The following is a 27,124-nucleotide window of genomic DNA, read 5'->3' on the forward strand; positions in this document are numbered from 1 at the left end:
CCCCTCGACAGCTAGAGCAAGGCCAGAAGGCAGAGGGGGAAGCCGCAGCTCCGTTTGGCCTGGGGCTGCCTACGCATTCAGACTAGGGGGACAGGGGAGAGGGGGGCCTCTCCCCACCTCTCCTCTGCATTGTCTCAGCTAATAAGGGGGCTAATAAGGAGCCACTTTTTCTAACCTAATTGTATTCAAACATTTTAGTTAATTCTCCATTCATATTTTAGCATAATGGGATCGGGTGCTCTGGCACTTACGGAGATTAATGCAGAGACAGCGTTCCAGCTGCTGAGGCACCGTGGGGCGACTAGCGCCCTCTGGTTCTTGTGGGTACTGAAGGAAGGAAGGAAGAGGCCCGGCTCGTCTGGTCCGCCCTCCAAAATCGCCGTGTGGATGACCCGTGGCCTTGTGCTGTCCCCCGTCCCGAGCCTCTCTACCTGCCCCCGTCCTGGGGATCAGAGGGCCATCGGAGCTAACAAAGCCAGAGTTGGCTGGCCCATCTCTGAAAACAAAATGATGGCCTAACGCACCCTATGGTGCACCAGAACATTCGGGACTTTCTGCCTCTTGGTCATCCACACCTCTAGGCCGATGCTGGAGAGTGGCACCCGGTGAGGCTGAACGTGTAGCTTTTGGGCACTCTTCTTCCTTCGGCCTTTGGTGGGGGCCCACCCCAGGCCACTCCCTGCCTCAGTTTACCTTTCTGTTAATAGTCCTCTGCATGGGGAAGGACACTTATATCTGAGCTGGCCTGGACCCAAAGCTTCCTGCTGCCCCCGAGCCGGCACCCCTGGCGCGGGCCTCAGAGGCGGCAGCCCTTGCTGGCTGGCTTCTGCCCTAGACTTTCCGAGGGGGAAGGGCTGTCTGGGACCTGCGGCTGCCCCCGAGCCTCCCCGTGGGGAGCCTCTTCTTTCTTTGTGGCTGCCTGGGAGACCCATCTGTCAACGCCCTCCGTTGACATCCATCCCCAACTTGGCCTGGCCTTTCCTCAGTACCTGGAGGAGGGGCCCCCTGCAATCTCCTGCCCCCAGATTCATTCTGCCTGCTTAGCGGGCCAACCTTCTGGCATCATGATTTTATAACTAAGTGGTTCACTAATTACAAGAGAAATATGCCTCTGACAGATCTCAGACAGTGCTTCCAGCCCAGCCTGTAGTCTGACGCCGCCCTGACACCCAGGAGCAGGCGGGGCATGGCCTCATTAGAAACTGGGTGAGTCCTGCAGGTGGAGCCCCCCCCCCAGATGAATCTGGGAAGCGAAGAGCCCTGTGGCCTCCCCTCTGCACCCCGCTGCCCCCCCCCATGAGGGCCCTCCGGAGGCCCTCAGGGTGGGTCAGTGCGGCCAGCCAAGAAGATGTGCAATTTCCAATCTCCAGTGTTATCCCCAAATCCCAGCTCTGGGTAATCTGCTCTGCTCCCCCCTGAGGGGCTGAGCATGGTGAAGGAGCAAGGGCCTTTGCCTCTCTTGATGGCACTTCCTCTGAGCCTGATGAAACTGGCTGTTTTCCACCGTATTGATCCTGGCCTCACTGCGGGACACCGAGTCAAGGGCATTGTGAGGGGATGGTGGATTTTGGAGGCTGCCTCGGGGACGGGGCTCACCTGGTGTCTAATGTGGGCGGGGGCCTCTGCATGTCCTGACCCCTTCTGCACCCAACCGTAGCCTGTAGAACAGACGCTTGGAGGGCAGACGCCGAGGGAGCCCCCCCGGCCCCCCGAGAAAGTCAGTGTGTGGAGGGCGAGGATGCGGAGGACACTGGAATGCGGCGGCTCTGGCGTTAGAGGCTGGCGGCTGTGAGGGACTCGGGTGGCGGGGGCGCCGTGGGCAGGAGCCCGATGGCTGCTCTGCTCTCCCCTCTGCCCCCCCCCCAGAGGCCCAGTGCAAACCCTACTACTCCGACTACTCTCGCTTCCGGCTCCTCGTCCACCACTTGTGTACCAGCCATTATCTGGACCTCTTCATCACGGGAGTCATTGGGCTGAATGTGGTCACCATGGCCATGGAGCACTACCAGCAGCCCCAGGTAGGAGCGAGTGACTGGCCCTCCGGGCCCTGCGTCCAGCCGGGGGACTGTGGGGTGAGGCTGACCCCTGTGCCGGGGTTCCTCGGGCATGTCCTAGGCACCCTGTGGGAGTTCCTTGCCTACACCTTGCAGTGACTCTTGGAAGTGGGTCTCTTCTTGGCTTTACGGATGAGGACGCTGAGCCTCAGAGAGGTTCCGTGACTAGACCAAGGTCATACAGCTAGGAAGTGGAGGACCTGAGTTCTTCACCCGACAAATATTTATTGAGTGCCTGCCATGGGCTTGTTTACCCTTTGAGGGTAATGAAGGCGGGCCAGTGAAGACCAGTGTCTGCCCTTTCAGGGTTTCGATTCTAGTGAATGTCCAGCTCCAAACTCACCAATGGTCTTGCCACTCCTCAGATCAGCCACCGTCTGCTGTCCTCCAGCCCTCAGGCTCCCCAGCTATAAAATGGGGATGTTGAATTAGTTATGCACAAGGCCCTTTCCAGGCTCTAGTCTTCCATGCCTTCCGGCACATTCTCATGTGGTCTCTTCCCCATCCCTCAAGGATAGAGATCTTTTAGCACAAAGTTTGGATCATGCATAAGGACCCTCGTCTATCCTGGTGTGGTGGCCAATGGCCGACCATCATGGCAGGGACAGAAAAGAAAGGTCCCCTTAGACTCACTTGTCTCCCAGATCCGGGAGTGTGCTGGAGGGGGAGGGGCAGGCATCCCCCCTGGGCCTTAGGAGACCCTGCATAGATCCCCCCCCGCCCCCCCCGCCAATCCCTGCCAGATCCTGGACGAGGCCTTGAAGATCTGCAACTATATCTTCACTGTCATCTTTGTCTTGGAGTCAGTTTTTAAGCTCGTGGCCTTTGGCTTCCGTCGGTTCTTCCAGGACAGGTAACAGAGAGTGGTGGGGTGTGGGGGAGTGGGGGAAAGGACACGTCTCCCAGGGAAATACCTGAAAAGCTTTCTGGACTCCTGAGGTTCAGCCTCCGCTCTAGGACCCACTGAGGGCTGATGGCAAGGGGGAGTGGGGGGCATCCAGGGCCTGGGGGACACAGGCAGCTGGAAATCGACTGGGCTTAAGAGCACAGAGCCTGGAGCCAGACTGCCTGGACCAGATTCGGATCCTGGCTCCACCACTTAGAAGCTGGTGACCTTGGGTAAGTTCCTTAACTTCTCTGTGTGTTGGTTTCCTTACCTAAAAAAGGAGAAATCGTACTGCGAAGATTCTGAGTTCCTATTTGTGAAGCCCTTAAAACAGTGCTTGGCACCTGGTAAACAGCATATAAGTGCCAAATTAAAAACAAAAAACAAAAAAACCGAAGGAATGAATACAAATGAAAAGCAGAGGTCCTTGAGCTAAAGTCTTAGTCCTACCTGTGCCTTGGTGACCGGAGTCAAGCCATGCCTTCTCCACAGGATGGAGAGGGGGCACTGGCTGACCTCCACCCTCCTTTCCTTAGTCACTTGTGTTGCCACCACTGCCCCCTCCTCCACGGTGCCCCCCCCCCTCAGGGAGCTGTGTCCTGGGCTTTCCAGGTGGAACCAGCTGGACCTGGCCATCGTGCTGCTGTCCATCATGGGCATCACGCTGGAGGAGATCGAGGTCAATGCCTCGCTGCCCATCAACCCCACCATCATCCGCATCATGAGGGTGCTACGCATTGCCCGAGGTCAGTGCCCGACTGCGCGCCCACCACCCACCTGCCCACGGTGACTGACCCAGGGGGAAATGGCGGGGGGCGGCTCTGTGGCTGGCGTGTGTGTGTGTGTGTGTGTGTGTGTGTGTGTGTGTGTGTGTTCCCACGGGTCTCTCTCCCGGCCCCAGCCTCTGCCGAAGGGGAGGGCTGGGGGCTGGGCCGAGGGCAGGGGTGGAGCCCTGGCAGCCCCGCCCCGCGCTGGCTCCACCCCCTGTGCGACCCGGGAGCCGGCAGGCCGGCTCACCGCCCTGTCCTGTCCTGCAGTGCTGAAGCTGTTGAAGATGGCCGTGGGCATGCGTGCGCTGCTCGACACAGTCATGCAGGCCCTGCCCCAGGTAGCTGGGGGGGAAGGGGGGAGGGATCCTCTTGGGGAGGAGGGAGTACTTCCCGAAGGGACAGGCAGTAGGGAGCTCACGGAAGCTGACTGGGAGACCCAGTGGCACCTTTCCCATTTCTTTTCCTCTCTTCCAGGTAGGGAACCTGGGACTTCTCTTCATGTTGTTGTTTTTCATCTTTGCAGCTCTGGGTGTGGAGCTCTTTGGAGACCTGGGTGAGTCCGGGTGTGGAGGGCAGAGGAGCCAGGGCTGGAGGCCCAGCGGCTCCCGCACTAACTCCCAGCCCCTCTCTCCGGCCCTCCTCCTCTAGAGTGTGACGAGACGCACCCCTGCGAGGGCCTGGGCCGGCATGCCACCTTTCGGAACTTTGGCATGGCCTTCCTGACCCTCTTCCGAGTCTCCACAGGTGACAACTGGAATGGCATCATGAAGGTGAGCGCCCACAGCCGCAGGGACCATCCCGGGGCTGGCCCTGGCCCCGGGGAAGCAGTTCCCCTCCTTGAGCCCAGATTCCTCGGCAAGATGAGTGGCCATGAATAAAAGCGTGTGATTCCCCCATGCAGGAACTCTCTAGAACTCCCTCTCCCTGGGACAGTGTGTAATGCTTTTGCTGCCCGCAGGACACCCTCCGGGACTGCGACCAGGAGTCCACCTGCTACAATACGGTCATCTCCCCCATCTACTTCGTGTCCTTCGTGCTGACGGCCCAGTTTGTGCTGGTCAATGTGGTGATCGCCGTGCTCATGAAGCACCTGGAGGAAAGCAACAAGGAGGCCAAGGAGGAGGCCGAGCTGGAGGCCGAGCTGGAGCTGGAGATGAAGACGCTTAGCCCGCAGCCCCACTCACCACTGGGCAGTCCCTTCCTCTGGCCTGGGGTCGAGGGCCCCGACGGCCCCGACAGCCCCAAGCCTGGGGCCCCGCACGCTGCGGCCCACGCCGGAGCGGCCTCGCACTTCTCCCTGGAGCACCCCACGGTGAGCAGAGAGCCACCCCTGCCGAGAGGGGCGTGGGACTGGTGGCCAGTGGCTAGGTGGGCGGTGTACAGGGTGGGTCCTTCTGCCCCTCTGGCCAAGATGCTGAGGCATGAGCCATCTCCTGCCCGTCCCCAGAGATGGCTGCCTGTCCTCGAAGCACAGGGCCACCCCAGCAAGCCACGGGCACGTGTGCTGCCTCATCCATGCCCTGAGCCTCCAGCCCAGTTGGCCTCCCCTTCTTGGCTCTTAGGTCCAAGGCTAAGTTTTCTGTTTCCCTCCTGTTTCTTTCTTACCCTTGCCCGATTACCAAACCCCTTTCCTTCCCACCCTTCAACCTGCCTGACTCCATCTCTCAATCCTTTCCCTACCTTGGCTTTCCCTCTCCCTCTCTCCCTGTGAGCTCTTCTCATCTCCGGCTCCCATTCTCCCCCCTCCCACACCTTTCTCTCCTCTGTCCTTTCCCCGCCTCCTTCTCCTGTCTCTTTGTTGCTGGGGTGTGTGTGTGTGTGTGTGTGCCTATGTGTGTGTGTGTGTGTGTATGACCTCCTCCTCCTCCTCTTTCTCCCTCTGTGTGTCTTTGTCAATCCCCCGCCACCACGACACTTCCCCTCGTTGCCCTCTGAACCCCACTCCCCTGACTCTCCGGCTCCCCTCCTGGGCTGGTCCTCCCCAGGACAGACAGCTGTTTGACACCATATCCCTGCTGATCCAGGGCTCTCTGGAAGGGGAGCTGAAGCTGATGGACGAGCTGGCAGGCCCTGGGGGCCAGCCCTCTGCCTTCCCTCCCGCTCGCAGCCCGGGCGGCTCCGAACCAAAGGTTACTGTGTCCCCCGTGCTGTGCCGGGCTGTGCCATGCTGTGCCGTGCTTCGGGGGAGGCGTGTTTCCTGCCCACTGGGTGGCCAGAGAAAGAACAGCCTCAGGGCCTCAGTTGAGCTTTGGGCTTGGCAGGAGGCAGCCAGGGGTTCTTATGAGCTGAGATCAACCCTTGGAACACATACTTGGAAGGTAGGGACACTGAGATTGCACTTCCGGGGAGAAGGATGAATGGAGGAGAGGTTTACAGAAGGCATTGTCGGAAAGAACCTGGACAAGAAGAGGAGGGGTCAGAAGACAAGTTGGCAGTGGGACCCTAGTGAGTGGAGGAAGTGAGGTGCCAAATCCAGGGGAGAAGGTCTTTTGGGGATAGTGCAGGTGGTCAGGGAGCCTGTGGAGGGATATGTCTTGGGCCACAGTCTGCCTCTTTCCTCTGTCCAGCACCCATCCCCAAAGCCTCTGTTTGGTGGCTTTTTTAGCCATGGAGCCACCAGACATGATGAGTGCTCTCAGTAGCCAGTGCTTTCTGACCTGGCCCTGAGAGCGAATGGAAGGTTCCAGCTGAGAGTGGGTTCTGGGGACCTCGCTGTGAAATAAGACTGGGTGTCCCTCGTAAGCCCAGTCCCTTTCCACAGCTCTGCATGTTTTTCTCCACCAGACCCATCGAAACGCGGCTCCTCGGCTTTCTGAGGTTCTCCTGCCCACCTCTTCTCCCCTTGTGACCTGTCTGGCTGCCCTTGACCCCCTCTGTTTGGCAGAGCGCCCTGCCATCTCTCCTAGGTCAGGCGCTGCAGGGAAGCCCCCAGTAGGCCTGGAGTGGAGGCAAGGAAACAGGTTGTTAGTGGGAGATAGAAAAGCCTAGTGTTCCACAGTCTCTGCCAGGTGGAGGGGAAGGAAGGCAGCTTCCCAGTACCTGGGACACCTGTAGCTTGATCCAAAGAGACAGTGAGCCTCACATAGGAAGGGACACTGCCTCTAGGGTTCCTGACCTCTTCAGTCCCCTCTTGGGATTCAGTCTCAGATAGGCTACAGGGACTTCAACCTGGCAGTGACCTAGAATGATCAGTGAGAGAGCACATCCTTTCCCAAGACCTCCCATCCTGGAGGAGGCTCACGGGGTGGGGGTGGGGGGTACAGGGAGAGAAGAGGACATGATGGGGTGATCAGGCAGATGAGAGGGATGGCCCTCCCCTCCCCCCGGGGTGCTGTAGGCACTGAAATCGCCCCCCAGTTCCCCGGTGAGCCAGCCAGTTTGCACGGCGGCGGCCCACCCCAGCGTGCTCAATTCAGACTGGCGGCAGGAGGAGAGCATCTCCCAGAACCCAAGCTGAAGAGGGCGGGCAAGCTGCCGGCAGGCGGAGGAGGGCCCAGGAGGGGAGAAGCCAGAATCTGGGGGCAGGCCAAGTCCTGCCAGGCTTTTGGAAGCAGAGAGAATAGGCAGAAAACAGTCATCAGATTGGCGGCTTTGTCCCCAGCGCCCCCCACGCTGCTCTGTCTGTGCTGAGAGCAGAGAGGCGCTTTGCTGGCCTTTCTTCATTTTTTTTTTCCTGGTCTCATCTTTCTGAGAGTCTGAAAGCCCTCCCTGCTCCCTGCTTCCTCCCTGGCTGGTGGTAGTGTGGGAGGGGGCCGTTCAGGGGGTATCTTTAGAATAAGTTTCTGCTTCTCCTGCTTTGTGGGTTCTGCTCTGGCTCTTTGGTGCCGCAGCCTCTCTGATCAGAGGAGGGGCTTGAACGGGGGTGGGGGAGGTGCTGTCAGTTGACTTGGGAGAGGGGTGGGGAGAGAAAAGAGAGGCCTTCCCCCCACCCCTCTGTGCTTCGTGGAAAGGGGGGGAGGGGGGCTCTGTGTGTGCGCACGCGTGTGTGTGCGTGTGCATGTGTGCGTGCACGCGCGAGCGTGTGCGCTGTCCTGGTTTCTTATGCCTGATAATCTCTCTCCCTGTCTAGATCCCTCTAGCTGAGATGGAGGCTCTGTCTCTGACGTCAGAGATTGTGTCTGAACCGTCCTGCTCTCTAGCTCTGACGGATGACTCTTTGCCTGATGACACTCACACACTCTTACTTAGTGCCCTGGAGAGCAATGTACTTACACATAGCCCCTTACTGCTCCCCCAGCCTCCCCAGGGGCTGGGCTGGCTGCAGGGCTCCAGATCCCTCCCCTCCTCTCTCTCTCTCTGCCACCAGGCCCCACCCGGGGGCATCCACCAGCAGACACTTGGTGCCCCAGGCTTCGCTAGGTCTTTCCAGTTCCCCACTGTGGACAAAGAAATTAGACAAGATTAAATTGGGGCCTCAAGGGCCCAGGGGCACAGTTGTGAACAAGTTAATCCAGACATCAGGAGTAACACAGCCCAAAACAGAGGTGGCATCTGGCAGCTGACCAAGGGGCCTGCCTGGATGCGGAGTCAGTCTCTGTATTTGGAGCCTGTGCAAGCCAGCCCTTCCCCTCCCCGCACCCCTCCTTCCCACGTCCTTGCCACATGAGCCATTCCCCCCTCCACGCAGTGGGTGAAAGCTACATCTCTGTTGGTACCACTCTGCCCTTCCGCCTGGGGGGCTGTCCCTGTCTCCCGGTCGCTGTCCCTGTGTGTCCCCATGTCCTGGGGGGGAGGGGTGCTTTGTGTTTGGGACAGCTTCTCCACCCTTGGCCAGCTCCCCTTCCCCTTCAGACTGCGAGCAGCCCCCTCTGCCCTGCCTCGCCCCTCCTCTACTGACTTAAGAGACAGGAGCTCCTTCCTCACAGCAGGGCTCAGCTGGGGTAGGGCCTTGACCACAGGCTGGGGGTCCCTAGGGGTCTTGGAGTGCCTGACAGAAGTGGAGCGTGGGCTGAGAGGGCAAGCAAAGGCTCCAGACTCTTCCAACAGCCCCTGATGGGGCCGCTTAACTGGCTGGGCCTGTGTGGGGACATGGACCCTCCAGCCTCTCTGAGAACTAGGAATGGAGGGTATAGGGGACCCCCAAGGAGGAAGGTGGCCACGGGGTGATGGAGAAATCTTTTGGGAGCAAACCTTGGCTCCTTCCATCTGGGGTCAAAAGCTGATTACTGCTTTTCTTTGAAATAAATTCAAAAAACTCACTCCCACCCTCAATCTGTCCAGTAAGAGAGGCCCTGAGTCCGTGGAATTCAGGGTATTCAAACCTTGCCCCCACCTCCCATTTGCCACCTGCCAGAGTCATTGAGTAATCAAAAGGTGGGGGAGGCAGGCAGGTGAGCCAGCTGACATTCCCCTAGCGGTCACCTGTCATCGAACCCACATTAACCCAGCTCCTGCTCAGTGCTGGGTCTCGGGGCTGTCTTCAAGTACTGGGAGTGAGGCAGCCTCTGCTGTGTAGGCAGGCCCTGTTCACTGGGTGCATCCTCCCCATTCCTCCCCCCACCCCCCAAAGCCCCAGCGTAGGGATATGGGGGTGCTTTTAGCTTTTGGCCTCTGTCTTCCGCTGTGCTGCTCAGAGTCTCTTAATGCCCCCCCCCAACCACCTCTTGAACCACCTGCTGGGCTGGGCCTGGGGGCTGCTCTCCCTTTTTTGGACACCTTCTCACTCCTCCACCAACCCCACCAGGAGGCTCGGGGGGGGGGGGGCGATGCAGTATTGGATAGCTTTCTGGGGCAGGGACTCCTCCCACCTGCTTCCTTGCTGTGCTGGAGGGTTCATCCATGTGTCTGCCCCCTTTTCCCCCTCCGACTAACTCATCCCATTACTGCCCTGTGGGGGGAGGGGATGGGGCCAGAGCCTGGGGGGGAGGGCTTCTGGTTTCTGTTGTCCAGCTCTGCCTCAGGTAGCCAATCCGGATGCCCCCTCTTTTCCCCACCTCCCTCCCCTGTTCCTTTTGCAGATGGAGCCCCACCCCGGGGAGATGCCCCTCGCATCTGGACCAGACCTGCTGACTGTGCGGAAGTCTGGGGTCAGCCGGACGCACTCCCTGCCCAACGACAGCCTCATGTGCCGGGATGGAAGCACCGCCGAGGGCTCTCTAGGTTCCAGAAGCTGGGGGCTCCCCAAAGCTCAGTCAGGTAGCAGGGCTCAGGCAGGCCGGCTCGGCTCACACAGGGAGACCCCATCCTTGCCTCAGCCCAGTCCTGACGTGGGGGGCGGAGGGGGCACTGAGGCAGCAAGAGAGGAATCTCCAACCTCCAAGGGACCCCCAGCCTGCAGAAAGTGGCTTTCAATCCAGGATGAGTGGTCTGTGGGGAGGGTAGAGGCCCCAGAGGGGGAAGGAGAGTGGAGGGGAGGGACTTAGGTGAGAGCCAGACCACTGACCTTCCAGTTCTTCTCTCTCCTCCCTCCTCTGCCCACAGGCTCTGTCTTCTCCATCCACTCCCAGCCAGCAGACACCAGCTACACCCTGCAGCTTCCCAAAGACACACCCCACCTGCTCCAGCCCCACGGCCCTCCCGCCTGGGGCACCATCCCCAAGCTGCCCCCACCAGGCCGCTCCCCCTTGGCTCAGAGGCCGCTCAGGCGCCAGGTGAGCAGGCGTGGAGAGGTGGGCCGGGGCCTGGCGCCGGTCCCTCTGCTGGGAACCCTAGGCTGTTGGTGACGACCAGGGTTGCCACGTCCATTCTTCCAGCAGACGTGTGCTGTGCGCGGACCACGTGCCAGAGGCAGGTCTAGGTACCGGGGACACGATACCGGGCAAAGCAGAGGTGGTCTGGGCCCTTGTGGTGTTTGTATCCCCCTCCCTTCTTTCACTGAGGAGGCCTGGAGACCAGGCCACGGTCGCTCAGGGACATGGGTCAACTTGGCAGGAGAACCACATCTCCAGACTCCCTTACCCGGACCCAGTTAGCCTCTGTACCTCGAGACTTAGCTAAGGGACACAAGGCACATTTTAGGGACTTCCGCCTTCGGCCAAGCCCGGGGCCCACGTTCCACGGGTACACAGCTGAGGCTCAGGCAGTCACGGAAGGCTTGTTTGTCCCCACTGTGACAAGGCCACAGCCCGTGCCCTGTGTGCCTTCATGTGTGATCGTGGCCACGTGAGAATCGACTCAACGCCACACACTTGAGGATGCAGGTGGCATCCTCGTCCATTTTACAAAGACTCACAGAGCAGCTTCTGCATGCCGGGCACGGGGGACTCAGCCCCTGCCCTCCGGAGCTCACAGGCTAACCGCAGACATAAATGTGGTCGAACCATTGTGGCGGTAGGGCTCAGCAGCCGGGAGGCACGTGTGTGTGGTGCAGGGACCGAAGAGGAGGACGGGGTTAGTTTTAACTTGAGGATGGAGATTGTCAGGCACCGTGTCACAGAGAACCTGAGCCTGTAAAGTTGAGGAGTGCTTGTCATTCCAGAAGGGTATTCAAGGCCAAAGAAATAGCCTATATGCAAAGGGCTGGGAGCAAAGCTGTCCCAGTGCTTTCCTGTGTCCCCGGGGGCTGGGAGCTTCCGAGAGCCATTCCTGCAGGCGTGGGGGAAGGACAGGGGACATCAGGCTGCACATGGTCCCTGTCTCCCAATAAGACCAACTACTGTCACTCTTGCTTGGGGTGGGCCTGCAGGGGAAGGAGGGGGTTATCTGGGATGGGAGGGCGGGGGACATGGGCAGAGGCCAGTCCCTAGGGGAGTGGAAGCCCCTGGGCTGATCTCTCCTCCCACCTCCCACAGGCAGCAATAAGGACTGATTCTCTGGACATGCAGGGCCTGGGCAGCCAGGAAGACCTGTTGTCCGAGATGAGTGGGCCCTCCCCGCCTCTGGTCCGGACCTCCTCCTTCTGGGGCCACTTGGGCACCCAGATGCAGCAGCAGCCCCGCCGCCAGAGCAAGATCTCGAAGCACATGCCCCCGCCGGCCCCCTGCCCAGGCTCAGAACCCACCTGGAGCAAAGGCCCACCAGAGACCAGAAGCAGCTTAGAGCTAGACACGGAGCTGAGCTGGATTTCAGGAGACCTCCTGACCGTGGGCAGCCAGGAGGAGCCCCCATCCCCGCGGGACCTGAAGAAGTGTCACAGCGTGGAGGCGCAGAGCTGCCGGCGCCGGCCTGCGTCCTGGCTCGATGAGCAGAGGAGACACTCCATCGCGGTCAGCTGCCTGGACAGCGGCTCCCAACCCAGCCTGGGCCCTGACCCCTCTAGCCTTGGGGGCCAGCCTCTGGGGGGGCCTGGAAGCCGGCCCAAGAAAAAACTCAGCCCACCTAGTATCTCCATAGACCCCCCAGAGAGTCAGGGCCCTCGGCCCCCACCCAGCCCTGGCGTCTGCCTCCGGCGGAGGGCTCCGTCCAGCGACTCCAAGGATCCCTCGGCCTCCGGCCCCCTTGACAGCATGGCTGCCTCGCCCCCCCCAAAGAAAGACGTGCTGAGTCTCTCTGGGTTAGCCTCTGACCCAGCAGACCTGGACCCCTGAATCCTGCCCCACTCCCCCCACTCACCTTTCTCCACTGGGTGCCAAATCCTAGCTCCTCCTCCCGGGCTATGTTCCTGAACAACGTTCCGTATGGACTCCAAGGAGGCGCTCCTCCCCGCCTCAGTGGCGCTGGGAACCGACGAGCAGAACTTCCAGAGCGTTCGGAGCAGCAGCCCTGGCCACCCTGGGTCCAGGCAGAAAGAGAGAGGCCCAGTGCAGCCGAGGTTCCCAACACCAGGAGCTACTGGGAGAAAGCAATACGTTTGTGCAGAATCTCTATGTATATTCTATTTTATTAAATTAATTCAATCTAGTATATGCGGGATGTACGACATTTTGTGACTGAAGAGACTTGTTTCCTTCTACTTGTATGTGTCTCAGAATATTTTTGAGGCGAAGGCGTCTGTCTCTTGGCTATTTTAACCTAAAATAACCAGTCTAGTTATATTCCCTCTTCTTGCAAAGCACAAGCTGGGACCGAGAGTGCATTACAACCCTTGCCGGTGGCCCATCTTCAGCGGAAAGCGAGAACCACTTTGGAAACTGTAATGTAACTTATTTTCTCCTTTAACCTCGCCATCCTTTTCTGTAGGAAAAAAGAGACAAAGAGAAAAGATTTTACAAATGAAATGGAACCTTTTTATATATATACATACATACATATCTATATCTATAATAAAGTAATTTTCCAAAATAAAAAAATTAATCCCCGTCCAGAGTAAAAGCGAAAGGGACAGTTAGGCATTTCAGGGGCCACTGGGGAAAGACCGGCCCTGGAGCTGCGGAGCGGGCCGCGGGCAGGGAGGGGGTGGGAGCTGTCTCCGTGTGCGTGCGTGTGTGCGTGTCTGTCTGTCGGTCTGTCTGGGGCAGAGAGAACCTAACCCTCTCCCCGGGAGGGCTGTAACCTCGCAGCCTCACCTCCCGGCGGGCAAGGGCGGAGGGAAGGCCCTCCGCTGGCTGGAAGGCTAGGCAAGCAGGGTCTGCGTCTTCCGCAGCGTTCTCGCTTCCTCCACGCCAGGCAGCTCTGTGCATGTCATTCCAGATTAACTCTTATTTCTGCTGACAGCTATCAGCCGCACATTGAAAGCTGGAAATTGGCATAATGAAGCTGTTTTGGCTAATGGAGCCGACGGAGACGGGGGTGGGGGGGGGGGCTCAGCTGCTGCCCACGGGATCTGCGGGTTGGCGGGGGAGGGGCCAGCGCGTCTGGGTTTGCCTTCCCCTGGCTTCAGGGGGCTGAGCTGGGTCAGCCTCCCGCCTTGGAGGTCCCGCTGGCCGGCACTGTGGGCACTGCTCCGTCGAGCTGGCCGGCCGTGGGCTTAAGCGGCACAAACAGAGCGGGCTGCTCCCTCCCGAGACGGAGGGGGCCGCGAGTTCAAAGGCGACCTCCCGGGGGAGTCGGTGGGGCCGGGGCGGCCAGGCTGCGGACTGCGGAGCCGGTCCCCTGGAGGGTGATGAATGAGCTCCATCAAGGTGTTTACATGGTCTGCTGCTGCCTGCCCAGTGGGAACCCACCGAGGAGGAAGGGGGTGAAGGCAGCTTGCGGGGCGGGAGGGCGGTGAGGAGGGGGAGGGGAGGAGGGGCTACTGGTGTGGCCCAGAACCTCGTTTCTGGGGCTATCTTGGTAATACTCTGGTGTCTGAAACCCTGGTGCCAAGAGGCAGTGCCATAGGCACCAACCACGGGCTCAGCCAGCCTGTCCCCTGCCCGCCACCACAAACACCCACCCTGACCCCACTCCCCTGAACATCCCTACCCCCTCATCCCCAGCACCTTCAAACCCCAGGACCCTTGAAACCTCAAAGGCAGCTCCAGTGGGCTGGCCAGGACCCCCTGAGCCCCCCTCTGAACTTGGGATGAGCCTGGGATGGGGAGGGGTGCCAGGCTGCGGGGCCAATGGACCTGGAGGCTTTGTCCCATCCTGTTTTCTAAACTGGCGAAAGTATTTCTAATTGTTCTTCTGGACAGAAATATACTTCTTGAAGCAAACACCTGGCTTTATCCTCTTGGGCTGTGCAGTAGCGTGAAACTCTTTTTCCTCTGGCCTCCTTGGGTAGAGAGAGGGGGCTGCTTGTAGGAGCTGCCTTTTTTTTTTTTTTTAAAGCAGAACTGTACAAAATTCCTAGAGTTTTGTCCACCTGGGTCTGCAGATTAAGCTTTTATATTTTTGTAGACTCCTGTAGCAGTCTATGATGAGGGTGTGAGAGCCGGGGAGGGGGCTCTGGGGCCTTTTTTCTTCTAATGGTTGGAGGATTCTGGGTCAAATGAAGCCAGAGAGCTGGGCTATAACCCCCTCTCCTCCAACCCAGGCTTCCCCCCACCCTTGCCCCCAGGAAGCCCCGGAGTCAAAGTAGATATTTTAGGGGAGAGAATCGTGGCCTCTCCCCCACCTATCTTCCCCCAACAATCCCCCCCAAAACAACGGAAAATCTTTGTCAATGATGGAAACTGTTATGTCTCATTAAAAACGAAATAGGGGCTCCTGGGCGGCTCAGTGGATTAAGCCTCCTACTCTTGGTTTCGGCTCAGGTCATGATCTCGGGGTCCTGGGATCAAGCACCAGGTTGGCTCTGTGCTCAGCAGGGAGTCTGCTTGAGATTCTCCCTCTCCTTCTGCCCCTTCCCCCCACTCGCACAAAGTCTCTCTCTCCTACCCTCAAATAAATCAATCAATCTTAAAAAAAAAAAGTGGAAATAATAACACTGCTGATTCTTATTAATAGTAGTAATAATGATGATGGACACCTCATGACGTCTGTCTGGATGGCTGTATCTGCTCAGAGTACGTGGGGAGTGGAGGAGCCTGCAGGAAGCTGGGATGAGGAGGGGCTGGTGGCAGCAACGTAGGTCTTGGATGAAGGCCTGGGGTGGGGGGCAGGGTTGGAACCAGCCAGGAGCTTCAAGGCAGTGGAAGCCTTTGGAGGTAAGAACATCTACCCTGGCCCTTCTGCTCTCAGCCTTCTCCTTGGGGGTTCAGGGGGAATTGTGTCAACAGCGGCCGGCCCCCACCTCGGGCTTGTCTTCTGCTTCCTCCCCCCCAAGACTCCAGGAAAAGGTCTGCCTGGGGGTGGGGGGTGGGGACTGGCAAGAGGAGAGAGCAGAGCTGGTGCTAAAAACAAGTCAGAGGCCCCTCTGCAATCTCTCACTTACTCCTCCCACCACCCTAACAAGGATACCAGGCTTTCATTTTTTTCACAAGGCAATGGGTTCAGAGAGGGTTAGTGACCTGCCCAAGATCACACAGGCAGGAGATGGCAGAGTTGGGTCATCCTAGGTCTGGCCAACCTCTAGCCCACCGGCTTCACACAACCCCGCCTCTTCTCATTGGGGAGGGAATGGGGCGTGGTGCAAGGAATCCTGATCCCGAAATTGCTGGCAGGGGAGGCCTTTTCCAAGGCCATTGCATTTGTGTTTGTGGAAATGGGCTCCCGGCTCGGCATACTCAGAAGCTTAAAGGAACCCACCGTCCTTCCGCTCCTGTGAGGAGAGAGACGTTTAACCACAAGGGGAGGTGTCCCTCAGCTCCAGGTGTTCGTCCAAGAACTGGCCAAGGCTGGTTCTGCGATCACCCAGTTTACCAGGCATCCCCTTTCCCTGGCATAATGCCCTTGAACCACAGAGCACCGCTCCCCCACCCCTCTTGTCCTTCCGGTCCTCTCCCTGTGCTCCACCCAGGCCTCTCCCACTTTCCAAACAAGCTTTCACCTCCATCGTCACCCCTAGTCCCCACCCATCACAACCTGGTGCCCCATGGCCTCCTCGCCTCGCCTTTCCTGGGCCCGCTGAGCCGGTGGACCTGGGGGCTGGGCGCTGTAGTGCAGTGAGGACTTCAGACACCAGGTGGCAGCACAAAGCACCTTCACCGCCACCCCCCACCTGGTGCCGCTTCCGTAGAGGGACTTGGCCAGGGAGAGGACAGCACACTGACGGACACCTTCTACAGACGCGTGCCCTGCATAGCCCTCCAAAGGAGGAAACACGCGCACGGGCCCAATGAAGTGTTTGTGCATAGGGAATCCCAGCCTTGGGAGTGCGGAGTCCACAGCGCCCAGTGATCCCTGCCTAAGGCCAGGGAACCCAGGACTCATCCAGGACAGTGGCTGTCAGGAGCGAGTTTGGTTGTGGGCTGGCTCCCTCCTCCGAGGACACAGCAAGGCAGGTCAAGGAGGTGGCAGGTCCGGCAAACACCCAGGGGGGAAATCGGCTAAGAACTTCAGAACTCTGTCTGAGCCCCAGTCCAGGTGTGGGAGCTGCTGACTGTGGCCCACGGAGCTAATTAATTCTTCTTGCTTTGAAAACTCCTGAATCGGGCACAGCAGCCAGTGCTCACATACATGCCAAATGAGATCAATGCGGGTTGTGGAGGCCACGAGGGGGCTCTGTGTGGCCCCCACCAGGCTGGAATCTGGACAAAACAGGTTTCCGCCCCGCCACATGGGAGGAGAGAAGGGGGAGACTGGAGCTGGGGAGCTGGATCTTGTTCGGGGGTGCTCCAGGCCTTCAAGGAGCCACGGGGGCTCAAAAGACTCAGGCAGTGAGTGAAGGGGAGAACTAGAATAGCCTTTGCTATCCCACACCCCTCCCTGCCCTAGTTCCCACCCGGCTCTCCCCGTTTGCAGCATTTCCTGTCCCTGGGTCTCCCTGTCCCTGCCTTGCTCTGCTTTCTTCTCTCTGCTGTCATTCCTGCTCAGAGCTGTACCTTGCAATTATCTTATCTTTCCATCTCCCTGCCAGGAAATCTCCGCTGGGTTCCCCTGGGATGCTTACCGGTGGGGGAGGCGCAGCACACGCTCCGTCCATCCCTCCTGGAGCTGCAGTCAGTTGGAGGGGAGGATGGGGTTGGGCCACAAAACTTGGGGGGGGGGGTGCAGCCCCTGTCTCTGCTGCAGCCCAACCCACAGGTCTTTATTTCTCCTCTCAGGAGCCTCCAGCTGGAAACATCTTGGTTCTAGAAAGTCGAAAGCAGAGTGGACAGTGCCCACTGCTGGGACTGTAGCTGAGACCACAGTAGCCTCACTAAGTCCTCTTCTAAGGACAAGAGATACTTGTTTAGTCAGTCAACAAACATTTCCTGAGGCTCAACTTTACCAGGCACTGTCCCGGGTGCTGAGGATACAGCAATGAACAAATGGGCTTGGTTCCTATTCTGAAGATGTACACAGTCTCCTGCGGCAGGTGAGCAAGACAATCAGTGAGTACAAGGCGGGGGGGGGGCGGTGCAGAGGAAGGGTCCTTAGCCCAGGATGGGGGTGAGGGAGGTTCATGGAAGATTTGGGGGGGTGGCTGTGGGGCTTGAGCGAAATCTTCAAGGATGGGTAGAGTTTGCCAAATGCAGAAAGGGAGGGGAGGTGTAGGGAGGGGACTGTGCCGAGCAACCTTGAAGATGGGCTGGGGGGTGGGGCATGAATGCAACAGCTCGGGACACTAGAAATGCATCCTGCCCAAAGCAGCCGCATGGAAACAGCCCTGCGCTCGGAAGCCGGGGAGCTCCTCCCACCCCTGCCAGGATAAGACATCTCAGGGCCTCAGTTTTCTTGCTCTGATAGAGCCAAAACAATCATGTCCTAGGAGTTTCATGGTTATCATTCAAGGGCTGTGCGAAACGGATCACCTTCTAAGAGGGGCCAGAAACGGCAAAACCCCAGTGAATACCTCGAGAGAGATGGGAGACATTGAGGATTGCTAAGGTCCCCTCCCATGATCCCGGAGGTTCTCACCCAAAGCCACGAGCTCGGGAAGGGCTCTCCAGTGGCAAGATGGGAAGGTGCCAAAGGGACAGTTCTTCAGTCCCAAGGGTCCTGGCCCCATGCTAGAAGCAGGGTTGGAGGAGGAGCCCCAGTTGCTCACCACAGAAGCCTGGTCACCAGGGCTGCAAGAGACCTTAGATGGCATTTTGTCCAAGTTGTTCAAGAAACCACATCCCAGAGACCTCAAAGGCCTTGTTGAGGTCACACGGTACACAGAAGTTACTGTCTGGGGCAGGGAGGGGGGTGGGAGGTGACTCAGTCGGTCCTTGTGCTTGGGGACCTCTCAGACTGGCAGGGAAGACAGACTCTTCACAACTAAATATAACCGAAGGCACTCTGTGACAAGATGTGAAAGCTCTGGAAAGTCTTGGGCTCAGAGATGGGGGCAGGGTGGAGGGTGACTGGGTCAGTGGAAGGGAGGGGGGCAGATAAAGGGTGGAGAGGCCTTGCCCCGTGTAGGCGAAGTGGACCTCCACCCCCCATCCCTCTGTCTGGGAAGGGGGAGCCTTATCCATCCTGCTCTGTCCAGCGCGGCTCAGATCTTGGTTCCAATAGCTCGTGACAGAGACTTCCTTCTGGTCACTTCCTGCTGGGAGGGACAGGCGGTGGCTGGCTGCGTCTGTGTTATCTTGCGGGCCCACCCACGCCTGCTGCTAAGCAGCCAAGAAAGAAAACACCTCTTGAGAACAAGTACCAGGGAAGGGATCACTGGGGTGAACCTGGCAGACCCAGAGGACAGAGCCAAGACCACAGGGTTGGGGAGGTGGAGGGCTGGAGAGAGACGGGGCAGGGGTGGAGGGTGAGGGGGTGGGGATTCTCTCTCAGCCCCAGAAGGGGCGGTGAATTGGCTTCTGTGCTCCTGCTGGGGGAGTGAGAGATAGAAGGATGGAGGACACAACACGGCCAAGCTGGGGCAAGCAGAAGAAGACCCCAAATCCGTTTTACAGACGGAGAATGTGACGACTCAGCCTTAGCAGTGTGCTACTGTGGGGATCCTTCTGGGGCCTCGTCTGCCCACCCCTCACCCCGCGGGGGCCAGAGTGGAGGAAATGAATCCGTGTGGGGGGCCTACGAAGTGTGCCAGGCAACACACCTGATGCCGTACGGCCACCTTTGCTGGTCTCTCCTCAGAGCAGTCAGCCTGGGAACTAGGATTATCCCTGTTTCTCAGAAGCAAAAGTAGAGGCACAGAGGGGTGCGGCAGCAACAGGCACGAGATCGGGGAGCCACAGAACCTTAGGAAGGCAGCAATTTAAGAGAACCATGGGAAGCCACCGTCTGTATGGCGCTCGGCCCCCGTCCTATTCCCTGTCCTTAGGCACACCGCACACACCAGCTCGCGTCATGTGCTGGTTTCTGCCAGTTCCCAGGTAACTCCCGGACAGAGAGGTCGACTTCCCCATCGGCTGGGCATGTAAGCATTCCCATTTCACGGATGCAAAGACTGAGGTCCAGAGATGACCTTGACCTCACCAGGGATATATTCACGGAGGACGTCTTGCTAAGTCACTTTCCACAGCTCTATGACTTATTGGCCCGTCAGAGTTATGCCTCTTGGACACGGACCCTGCTCCAGCCCCATCAGCCTCAGTATCTGGAGGGACATCTTTCCGGCTCTGCCCACTGGCCACTCGAAGGAGTCGTCACTGTATCAGCGGCTCTCCACGCTCCTGGCCCAAAGTCCCTCCTGGAGCCGCAGTCTCAGGGAGGCTCTGTCGCAATTCGCAAGGACAAAGAGATTCCACCCAAAGAGCCAAAGGCAGGGCCAGGCGGAGCGGGCGGGGCGGAGGGGGGGTGGGGCGGAGCGCGGGGGCTGTGGGGGGGCGGAGGCGGCTGGGGCGCTGCTGGGTCCTGCCTGGGCAGGCTGCCGCACTCGCCTTCCTGGCCGCGGCGCCTCGGCCCCATGGACGGCCTGTGCGGCTCCACGTTCTGGGTAAGGAAGTGTCCCGGCCTGAGGGCGTGCACCGGCCAGCCCCTGCGAGGGCCCTGGGGAGGGGGCGATGCGACGCTGGGAGGAGGTCTGGCCATTGCTGCCCCGAGCCAGGTCCCTGGGGGCCTCCAGGACCTGTCCTGCCCTCCTGGCGCAGAAAGAGCCTGGGGAAGGAGGCTCGAATCGGAAGATGCCCCCACATGTACTAGAGCTCAGTTGTCCACCTTTACACCTGCACCCTCCCTCCGGCATCCAGAGTGCCTGCCTGTTCAACCCGGCTGGTAGTTTGGGAAGCTGTCTCTGCTCTTCTTGAAAAGCAATCCTGCCACCTTCTTTTCTCTGGAGTTAAGAGAAGCTGGGAAGCAGGGAGTCCCCCTCCAACCCTCTCCATTTTTTTTTAAAGATGTTATTTATTTATTTGAGAGAGAGAGAGGAAGAGAGAGCAAGAGAGTGAGGGGCAGAGGGAAAAGCAGACTCCCTGCTGAGCAGGAAGTCCCACGTGGGACTCAATTCCAGGACCCTGGGACCATGACCTGAGCTGAAAGCAGATGCCTAACCAACTGAGCCATCCTTTTATAGATGGGGAAAGGGAGGCCCAGAGAGAGGAAGGGACTTGCAAAGTCACCCAGTTAGAAGAAAACAGAGCTCAGAAAATGGTCTCAGATTCAAGGGGCTTGTCCATGGTCATGTGAGGGATGCCCAGCTTAGGCTGACCTCAAATCCAGGGCCTCTGATTTTTTTTTTTTAATTTTGTTTATCTATTGGAGAGACAGAGAGAGAAAGAGAGAACAAGGCGGGGGGGGGAGCTGGGGGAAGGCACAGAGGGAGAAAGAGAAGCAGACTCCCCGCTGAGCAGAGAGCCCGAAGCGGGGCTTGATCCTGGGACACCAGGATCACAACCCGAGCTGAAAGCAGATGCTTCATCGACTGAGCCACCCAGGTGCCCTGAGGGCCTCTGATTTTTCAATCTCTAACTCTTTTTTCCATTTCAAGTATGTGTACCTATGTGCCCGATGTTCGTGTGCCCGGGGTGTGCCTTCCATGGGTGTGCTCTGTGTGGGTGTGGATGCGTGTGTGTGTGTGTGTGTGTGTGTGTGTGTACAGAGTGTGCGTACCCAGTCGGGAGCCCTGTTCTTGGGGTGTTTCAAACTCAGGACCTCTACAATGGAGTACCTATAAGATAGTATCTTTGAGGATCTCTTTTTCCCTCTGGGTCACTAATCAAAGACAGTGCAACCCTCTTGCCCATCCGCACGGAATCCCCGTCCGTCATCCTGCTTGGACTCATCGCTGGTCACCAAGTCTAGAGGTTGTGCCTGGGCTCATGAGCCTACTGTGTTTCACAGCTCCCTGGGGAGCCTGGCTGGCATGGCCAGAACAAGGTCACCCTGTCTCAGCTAGCCGGGCAGAGGACATGCAACTCGAAGGGGCAAATACGCCCAAGCCTCAAGGGCAAAGGCGCGCTGTGCCTGGGGGGACGGTGAACCCCAAGAGCCTAGTACTGCCCAGAGACAGGCTTTGAGGACGTGGAGGTGAGGAACCCCTGACTCCCTTCCTGTTCCACGCTTAGGGCCCCTTTGGCTCTACCTTTCCATGATATTGCAGAATCTAAGAGATTCCGTAGAACTTGGGGGCTTGAAGCCGCTGTAGTCCAGCCTTTACTCCAGAGCTTGGGAAGCTGAGAGCCAGGGAGAGAATGAACCTGCCAAGGTCACACAACGGTAAGTGGCCGATCGCTGGACTGGGAAGCAAGACCCCTGAGTTATGGCTCCAACTTGGCCACTGTCTGTGAGTCCTGGGGCTTCTAGGCCCTTGCCCCTAGATTCCTTGCTGCTCATGAGCTGTCTGGACTTTCTCTGAGGACCTCAGGGTTCATGCGAGGCAGTTAATCTATTTTATGTCCAAAGGATGAACCCCTTGTGGAGGTCTCTGCTTGGATACCTCAAAGGACAGGGAGATCACTCCTCTTCCTCCTCCCAGTCTAAACACCTTCCATCTTCCACATGACCTTCTGACTCCAGAAAGTCGTGCCAGGCTGCACCCAGCCTAACGTGGTTGGAGTCAGGAGGTGGGCTGGGGAGAAGGCAGGAAGGCTCCCAGCTCCTCTGCTAGAAGTTTGCAGCGCTGAGACCAGGGAGGGCCTGAAGCCCGGAGTTCTGGATGCCTCCATTGATGGTGGGCTAGTTCGCATCTCATGTGGATTGTATATTATTCGGGTAGACTTGTCCTCGAATCTTTTATCTCAGGGGCCTGCAGGGGACCCATCTTGTGGAAAGTAGTTCAGGCCTGTCGGGCCGCTTGTTTTCCAAGCCTTTTTTAGCTTACCCGCACAGCCTCAGTCATTCCACCTGTGAAATGGGAGAATAACCCATCTCCTAAGCGCCTCCCAAGATTGCTGTGGAGATCACGTGAGCGGGGAAGGGAAAATGATTTTGAGAACTACAAAACTTTCTGTGGGGGACTGACAGGTCCTGATGTTCCTGGGAATGAAGGAAGTGAAAGAGAAATGAGGTTCAAAGTGGGAGTTCGGTCTGGGAAGGCCTAGACGAAAGGGGCTTACAGGGCTGTGGGGCCAGGGGCTCCTATTTCTTTGCCGGGGATCTTGTGGCTAAATCCATCGGCCTCAGCCCCAGCTGAGTCAGAGGGCAGGAGACTCCCAAGGGTCCCTGAGCCCCTGGACTTGTGTACATACAGCCGGGTGCTCACACACAGAATTCTCTGGGTGAACGGTCTCTCTCTGTCTTTGACTCTCTCTCACGTCTGCCACGTTGGGGTAGATGACCAGCATCTCTGAGTGTGCCTGGAGAATTTTTGTGGCAATAAATTCCAAATGAATGAACTATCACCGAAGTGCCCCGGGCTGATGAGGCCAGAGCAAAGATGCCTCTAGAATAAAGAGGTGGTAGTGTCCCTTTCTTGGCTGGCCCATTGCCTCCTCCCTGGAGAATTACCTTCTTTGATGAGCAGTGGACCCAGGGGTGAGCTCAAGTGGTAAAGAGAGTACAAGTGCCTCAGGAGGTCTTGACCTGTTTGCAAAATTAGCCTTGATCTGATGTCCCAGGAAGCGCTGGGGAAGCTGACATGGGCTCAGAAATCTGAAGGTCCTGACCATGAGAACGGTCCAAAGATGGCACCGATTGCCTGAAAAGTAGTGAGCTCCCCAGCACTGAGGGTATGCAAGCATATGGTGAGTGACCGCTTGGGAGGGATGCTGGAGAGAGGATTCAAGACAAGGAAGGAGTTGGGATTCCACCCTGAAATTCTGTGACCAATTAGGACGAGGGAAGATGTGGCCAGGAGAAGATTCACCGGTTCCTTCTCTGAGATTTCCTGACCTCTCTTTCCCTGGCTCTCTCTCTGCTTCAGACATGGAGTTTGCCTAGCAGCAGCTCTTGGTAGAGACCGACGAGTCTGCCACTGGTCAGGCACTGGCACGCTCACCGTTCCATTGGCTGTCTGCCCATCCGAAGGGGAAGCAAAGCCCTCAGCTCCCTGTCTCCTGCCCTGGTCCAGCTAGTTCCATCCTGTCACTCACTAGCTCTGTGATTTTTGGCAAATCGCTCACCCTCTCTGGGCTCCAGCTGAGCTTCGGAGGGCTCCAGGACCCCCTTCAGGTCCAGGTTCCCAGTGCTGATTCTGGGAGGCCGATCCTTACGCTCAGGGCCGTGGTCATGATTACAGCCCTCCAAACAGGGTATAAGGGACTCCGGCTTCTTCTTGGGTCTTTGCCCAACCGAGTAGGTGATTACCAGAGCATGGGAGTAATGGACTCTGATTTCAATGTACTTTGACTCTCAAATGAAAGTAATGACTTGCAAAGCGGTGGGCAGACTGGCAGAGGCAAGGCCTATCAGGGAGGCAGGGGGGTGGAAGGTGGGCACCCCTCCAGCCTACTGAGCACCAGCATTTTCCCCTTAAGCACCCAGTCCTCCCTGCCAGGTGAGGGCCTCTAGAATCCCCTCCCTCCACCCCAGCTGCAGGACAGCAAGGCTGGGCTGGACCGCTTTGAGCCGCTGAGCTCCTAGCTCCTGCAGGAGGGTCCGTGGTCCCTTGTGGCCTTAGGCTGGCTTCTCCCCAGCCCTGCTATTCCCCAACAGCCCCTGGACCTGGGTCTTGAGGGCCAGAGATTTAGGGAAGGAAGTGAGTCAGAAGTAGCATTTGGGAGGGAACTTTGCCACGCTGTCTGCTGGCCCCCGGACTGAGAAATGGTCTTAGAGCCCAGGGCTGGCCTCTGCAGGGAGAGAGGATCCCACAGCGCCTGCCCCCTGACCCATGCAGGAGACAGGATCAGAGTGCCTGGGTCTCGTCTCCCTGGCGGGGCCTGTCCCCGGGCAGCAGGTGCAGCAGGATCCCTGAGAGGGGGGTGACACTTCGATGTGCCCCTGCTGGATGGCCAGGCCTCTCCCTGCCCTGCCCGGAGCTGTTCCTGTTTCCAGAGCCAGGGCCAGGAGGTAGTACCGGGGGTGCTAACAAGGGCCTAAGCCTTGGATTGGATCTCTTTCCTTCTCACTGGGCATTCAGGTTTCTAGCCCAGTGGCTCCCAGAACTGCAGCCCCTCCCCCTCATCTCAGGGGAGAAGAACCACAGCAAGGGGGTGATTGGGGGCTGGGCTGCGTTAGCTGAAAGGAGAATTTCAACATTTCAGTGGATCTGGACGCCTGTGGGATGTCATGAGCCCTACGGGGTGTAGAGGAAGTGCCATAGAGCTGGGACGGGGACTCTGGAGCTAGGCTGCCTGAGTCCAAGCCCCGGGGCCAGCCCATGGGAACCAGGGCGGTCACTCCCCAGCGAGCCGTGGGCCTCAGCTCTTGTGAACACGAGGTGATAATCCCCGGGCACAGGGGTGCTCAAATAACCAAAGTCGCTGTTGGTGGCCACGGCACCCCCTCCAGCAGGGGCAGGGCCTCCCCCCCCCCGCCCATGGCGGGCTTCACCCCCACCCTGAGGCCCTTGCAAAGGCTGCCGTTGCCGCCACAGTAGGGCAGCGAGCGAGAGCTGGGATCGGAGCGGGCCCTTGCCCCTTCCACACCTCCATTTCTGCCGAGATAAATGAACTTGTCAGTTGATCCCTTCTCCCCCTTCTCCCTCCTGCACAGGATTAAGGAAGTAATTACTCTCCCCAGCACAGAGTCTGTCAACAAGCCTGGGGCCGCGATGGGGAGGAGGGGGTGGGGGGTGCTGGAAAGTCCCTGAGAGGGCTGTGACCAGCTGGAGACATCCTCCGGCCCCCCTGCCCCCTGCTTGGGTCTCCAGGGATTTCAGCCTCCGTGCCGACGGAGGGGCCTTCCCCTGTGCGGTCCATTCTGGGTGTCAGACCTTATCAGCCCCATCCAGCTGTTGATTCTCATTATTAAGGAAGCTGTTGTCACCGTGGAAACTGTGTGGTGACAGCGAGGGAGGGGCTGTGGGTCCGTGCTCCCAGTCCAGCTCAGAGCAGCTGGCGCTCCCCCTCCCCCCCAGGAAAGGCTGAGTGGTAGTGGTTCAAGAAGGGATCCTCCATCCTGCCCAGCAGGGCTGCAGGGAGCACCATGGGGTCCAGGAATGACCTCCCCCCACCCTGTCCTTCGCACTTGACTTTGGGTGCCAAGAGCTGTGGCCTTGGTGTCAGGGAGAAAGCATGCCATACCCCCGGGCCCTCAGCTGCAGAAACTGAGCTTCGGATGGCACCCTTCCTTCCTCTGTCCGCTCACTCATTCCTGTGTTCCCCAAAGGCGTATGAGAGTCTTCTCTGTGCCAAGCACTGTTCCGGGCCGTGGGGAATACCCGGTCCTCGTGGAGCACGTGTTCCAGGGGGAGCAGACGGACGAGCAATAGACATAGCACATCACTCAGTTCTATAGTACGCTGCAAGGGGGAAATGGGACGGGCTAAGAGGGATGGGGTGCGGGGACAGGGTGGGGGTGGGGGTGAGGTACGGCCTTCATTAGGAAGGTCAGGGAGGACCTCCATGAGAAGGAGCACTCACAGGTATTGAGCACGAGGCATAGGACTGCCACCTTGAGGGCAGAGTGACAGAGGGCAGTGGGGGACATGAAGTCAGAGACGTGGGGAGACAGACAAGAGGGTCCTGAGGGCCACACGGGACTTTGGCCTTTACTCTGAGGGACATGGAGAGCCTTCAGCTGTTTTGCACCACGAGACTGACGTGGTGGCATGGTCTGACTTAGATTTCATCAACATCTCCCTCTGGCTGCTGTGCTGGAAAAGTCTGCCAGGGCAAGTGGCAGGGCTGGGAGCAGGACGGCCAGAGAGGGGCTAAGGCAATAATCTAGGCGAGGGAGCGGGGTGGAGACAAGTGGTCAGACTCTGGATCTATCGGGGGAGCCTGGCGAAGTTGCCGTTTTGTAGATAGAAACCGTCGAATAGAGCATTTCCATCTAGTTCAGCCTAGTGATTTGAAGGTGGAGTGGACAGGATTTGCTCAATGGTTGGGTGGAGGATGTGAGAGGAAGAGAAGAATCAAGGAGGACCCCAAGGATTTGGGACCTGGAAGAGGGAAACAGAGGCCGTCCCTCAGGGTGGGCAGGCTGCTGAGGAGGGGATGGGCAGGAGTTCAGTTCTGGGCGTGTTGTCTCTGACCTGTCCCATTGATGTCCTAGCAAGGGCTCTGGGGTGAATAGTCTAGGGACACGAGCACGGAGGATGTCCCCTGGAACGGGCCCTGCCAAGGTGGGGAAAGGGAAAGGAGCTCAGGCTGGGTCTCCCGGTGGGTCGGAGCAGCCCTCTGGGGCTTCACGCCCCCGAGATCTCTCGATCGTTGCCATCAGGCCACTTGTCTATGAAACCAGAACAAGGTCCCAGCAGCCTCTCGCTCCAGCGGCTGCCTCTCCAGGTGCTGCCCTGTGAGAGGCAGGGCGAAGTGCTGCTCCTTCTCTCCCTGTGGGAAGCCAGCGGAGAGGCGGTCGTCACTCCCAGGACTCACGCTCGAGGCTGAGCTTCGGGGAGAGGAAGGAGCCCACCCCCATTTCCGTGGCTCCTCAGAAAGCCATGCCACCCACGTGCACATCCATACAGCGATTCCCTGCCGTGACCTTGAACTCGGGCTCCATCCCAGCTACGTCACGTTCCCTTATCTGGCATCACCCAGCCCGCATCCGGGCTGCTCCTGCGTACCGGCCTGATGGGATGTGTTCCCAGGGGCAGGGGCGGAGGTAGGGGGAAACCCAGGCTGGGTGTCACGAGGCCCTGGTGGCCCTGTCACCAGAGCAGGTGAAGCCTGCTTTCTCTTTTGTGAGCCAGGCCCGACACTGTTCCTCCTCTCTGCTCCTGGAAG

The 27,124-nt window shown here is 58.6% G+C and overlaps 2 protein-coding genes and 1 long non-coding RNA gene across 5 annotated transcripts in view; 2 read left to right on the forward strand and 1 right to left on the reverse strand.

Moving 5' to 3' along the window:
• The window catches only part of CACNA1G (calcium voltage-gated channel subunit alpha1 G), a 61,608-nt gene extending 49,119 nt beyond the window's left edge, over positions 1–12,489 (forward strand). The window contains exons 26-37 of one of the 2 annotated variants that reach the window (XM_045773109.2): positions 1,867–2,018; positions 2,798–2,907; positions 3,553–3,686; positions 3,978–4,048; positions 4,185–4,263; positions 4,359–4,480; positions 4,669–5,022; positions 5,696–5,839; positions 7,780–7,914; positions 9,668–9,845; positions 10,131–10,300; positions 11,441–12,489. In XM_045773109.2, coding sequence (XP_045629065.2) covers positions 1,867–2,018; positions 2,798–2,907; positions 3,553–3,686; positions 3,978–4,048; positions 4,185–4,263; positions 4,359–4,480; positions 4,669–5,022; positions 5,696–5,839; positions 7,780–7,914; positions 9,668–9,845; positions 10,131–10,300; positions 11,441–12,175 — 2,384 coding nt within the window. In that variant the 3' untranslated portion in view covers positions 12,176–12,489. The remainder of the gene's footprint in view (positions 1–1,866; positions 2,019–2,797; positions 2,908–3,552; positions 3,687–3,977; positions 4,049–4,184; positions 4,264–4,358; positions 4,481–4,668; positions 5,023–5,695; positions 5,840–7,779; positions 7,915–9,667; positions 9,846–10,130; positions 10,301–11,440) is intronic. The other variant, XM_045773110.2, reaches the window with a different exon arrangement.
• A 49-nt stretch (positions 12,490–12,538) lies between these two features.
• LOC123776817 (uncharacterized) lies at positions 12,539–23,614 on the reverse strand. The gene is made up of 3 exons (XR_006775488.2): positions 23,417–23,614; positions 16,942–17,122; positions 12,539–12,761 (listed from the first exon to the last, which is right to left on the reverse strand). It is a non-coding gene; the product is annotated as an uncharacterized LOC123776817 (long non-coding RNA).
• The window catches only part of ABCC3 (ATP binding cassette subfamily C member 3), a 43,921-nt gene continuing 36,528 nt past the window's right edge, over positions 19,732–27,124 (forward strand). For both annotated transcript variants that reach the window (XM_045773104.2, XM_045773106.2), the window contains exon 1: positions 19,732–19,854. In XM_045773104.2, the coding sequence (XP_045629060.2) occupies positions 19,825–19,854 (30 nt within the window). In that variant the 5' untranslated portion in view covers positions 19,732–19,824. The remainder of the gene's footprint in view (positions 19,855–27,124) is intronic.

Source organism: Ursus americanus, chromosome 23 (assembly GCF_024610735.1).
Source record: "Ursus americanus isolate L20-20 chromosome 23, mUrsAme1.1.p, whole genome shotgun sequence".
NCBI lineage: Eukaryota > Metazoa > Chordata > Mammalia > Carnivora > Ursidae > Ursus > Ursus americanus.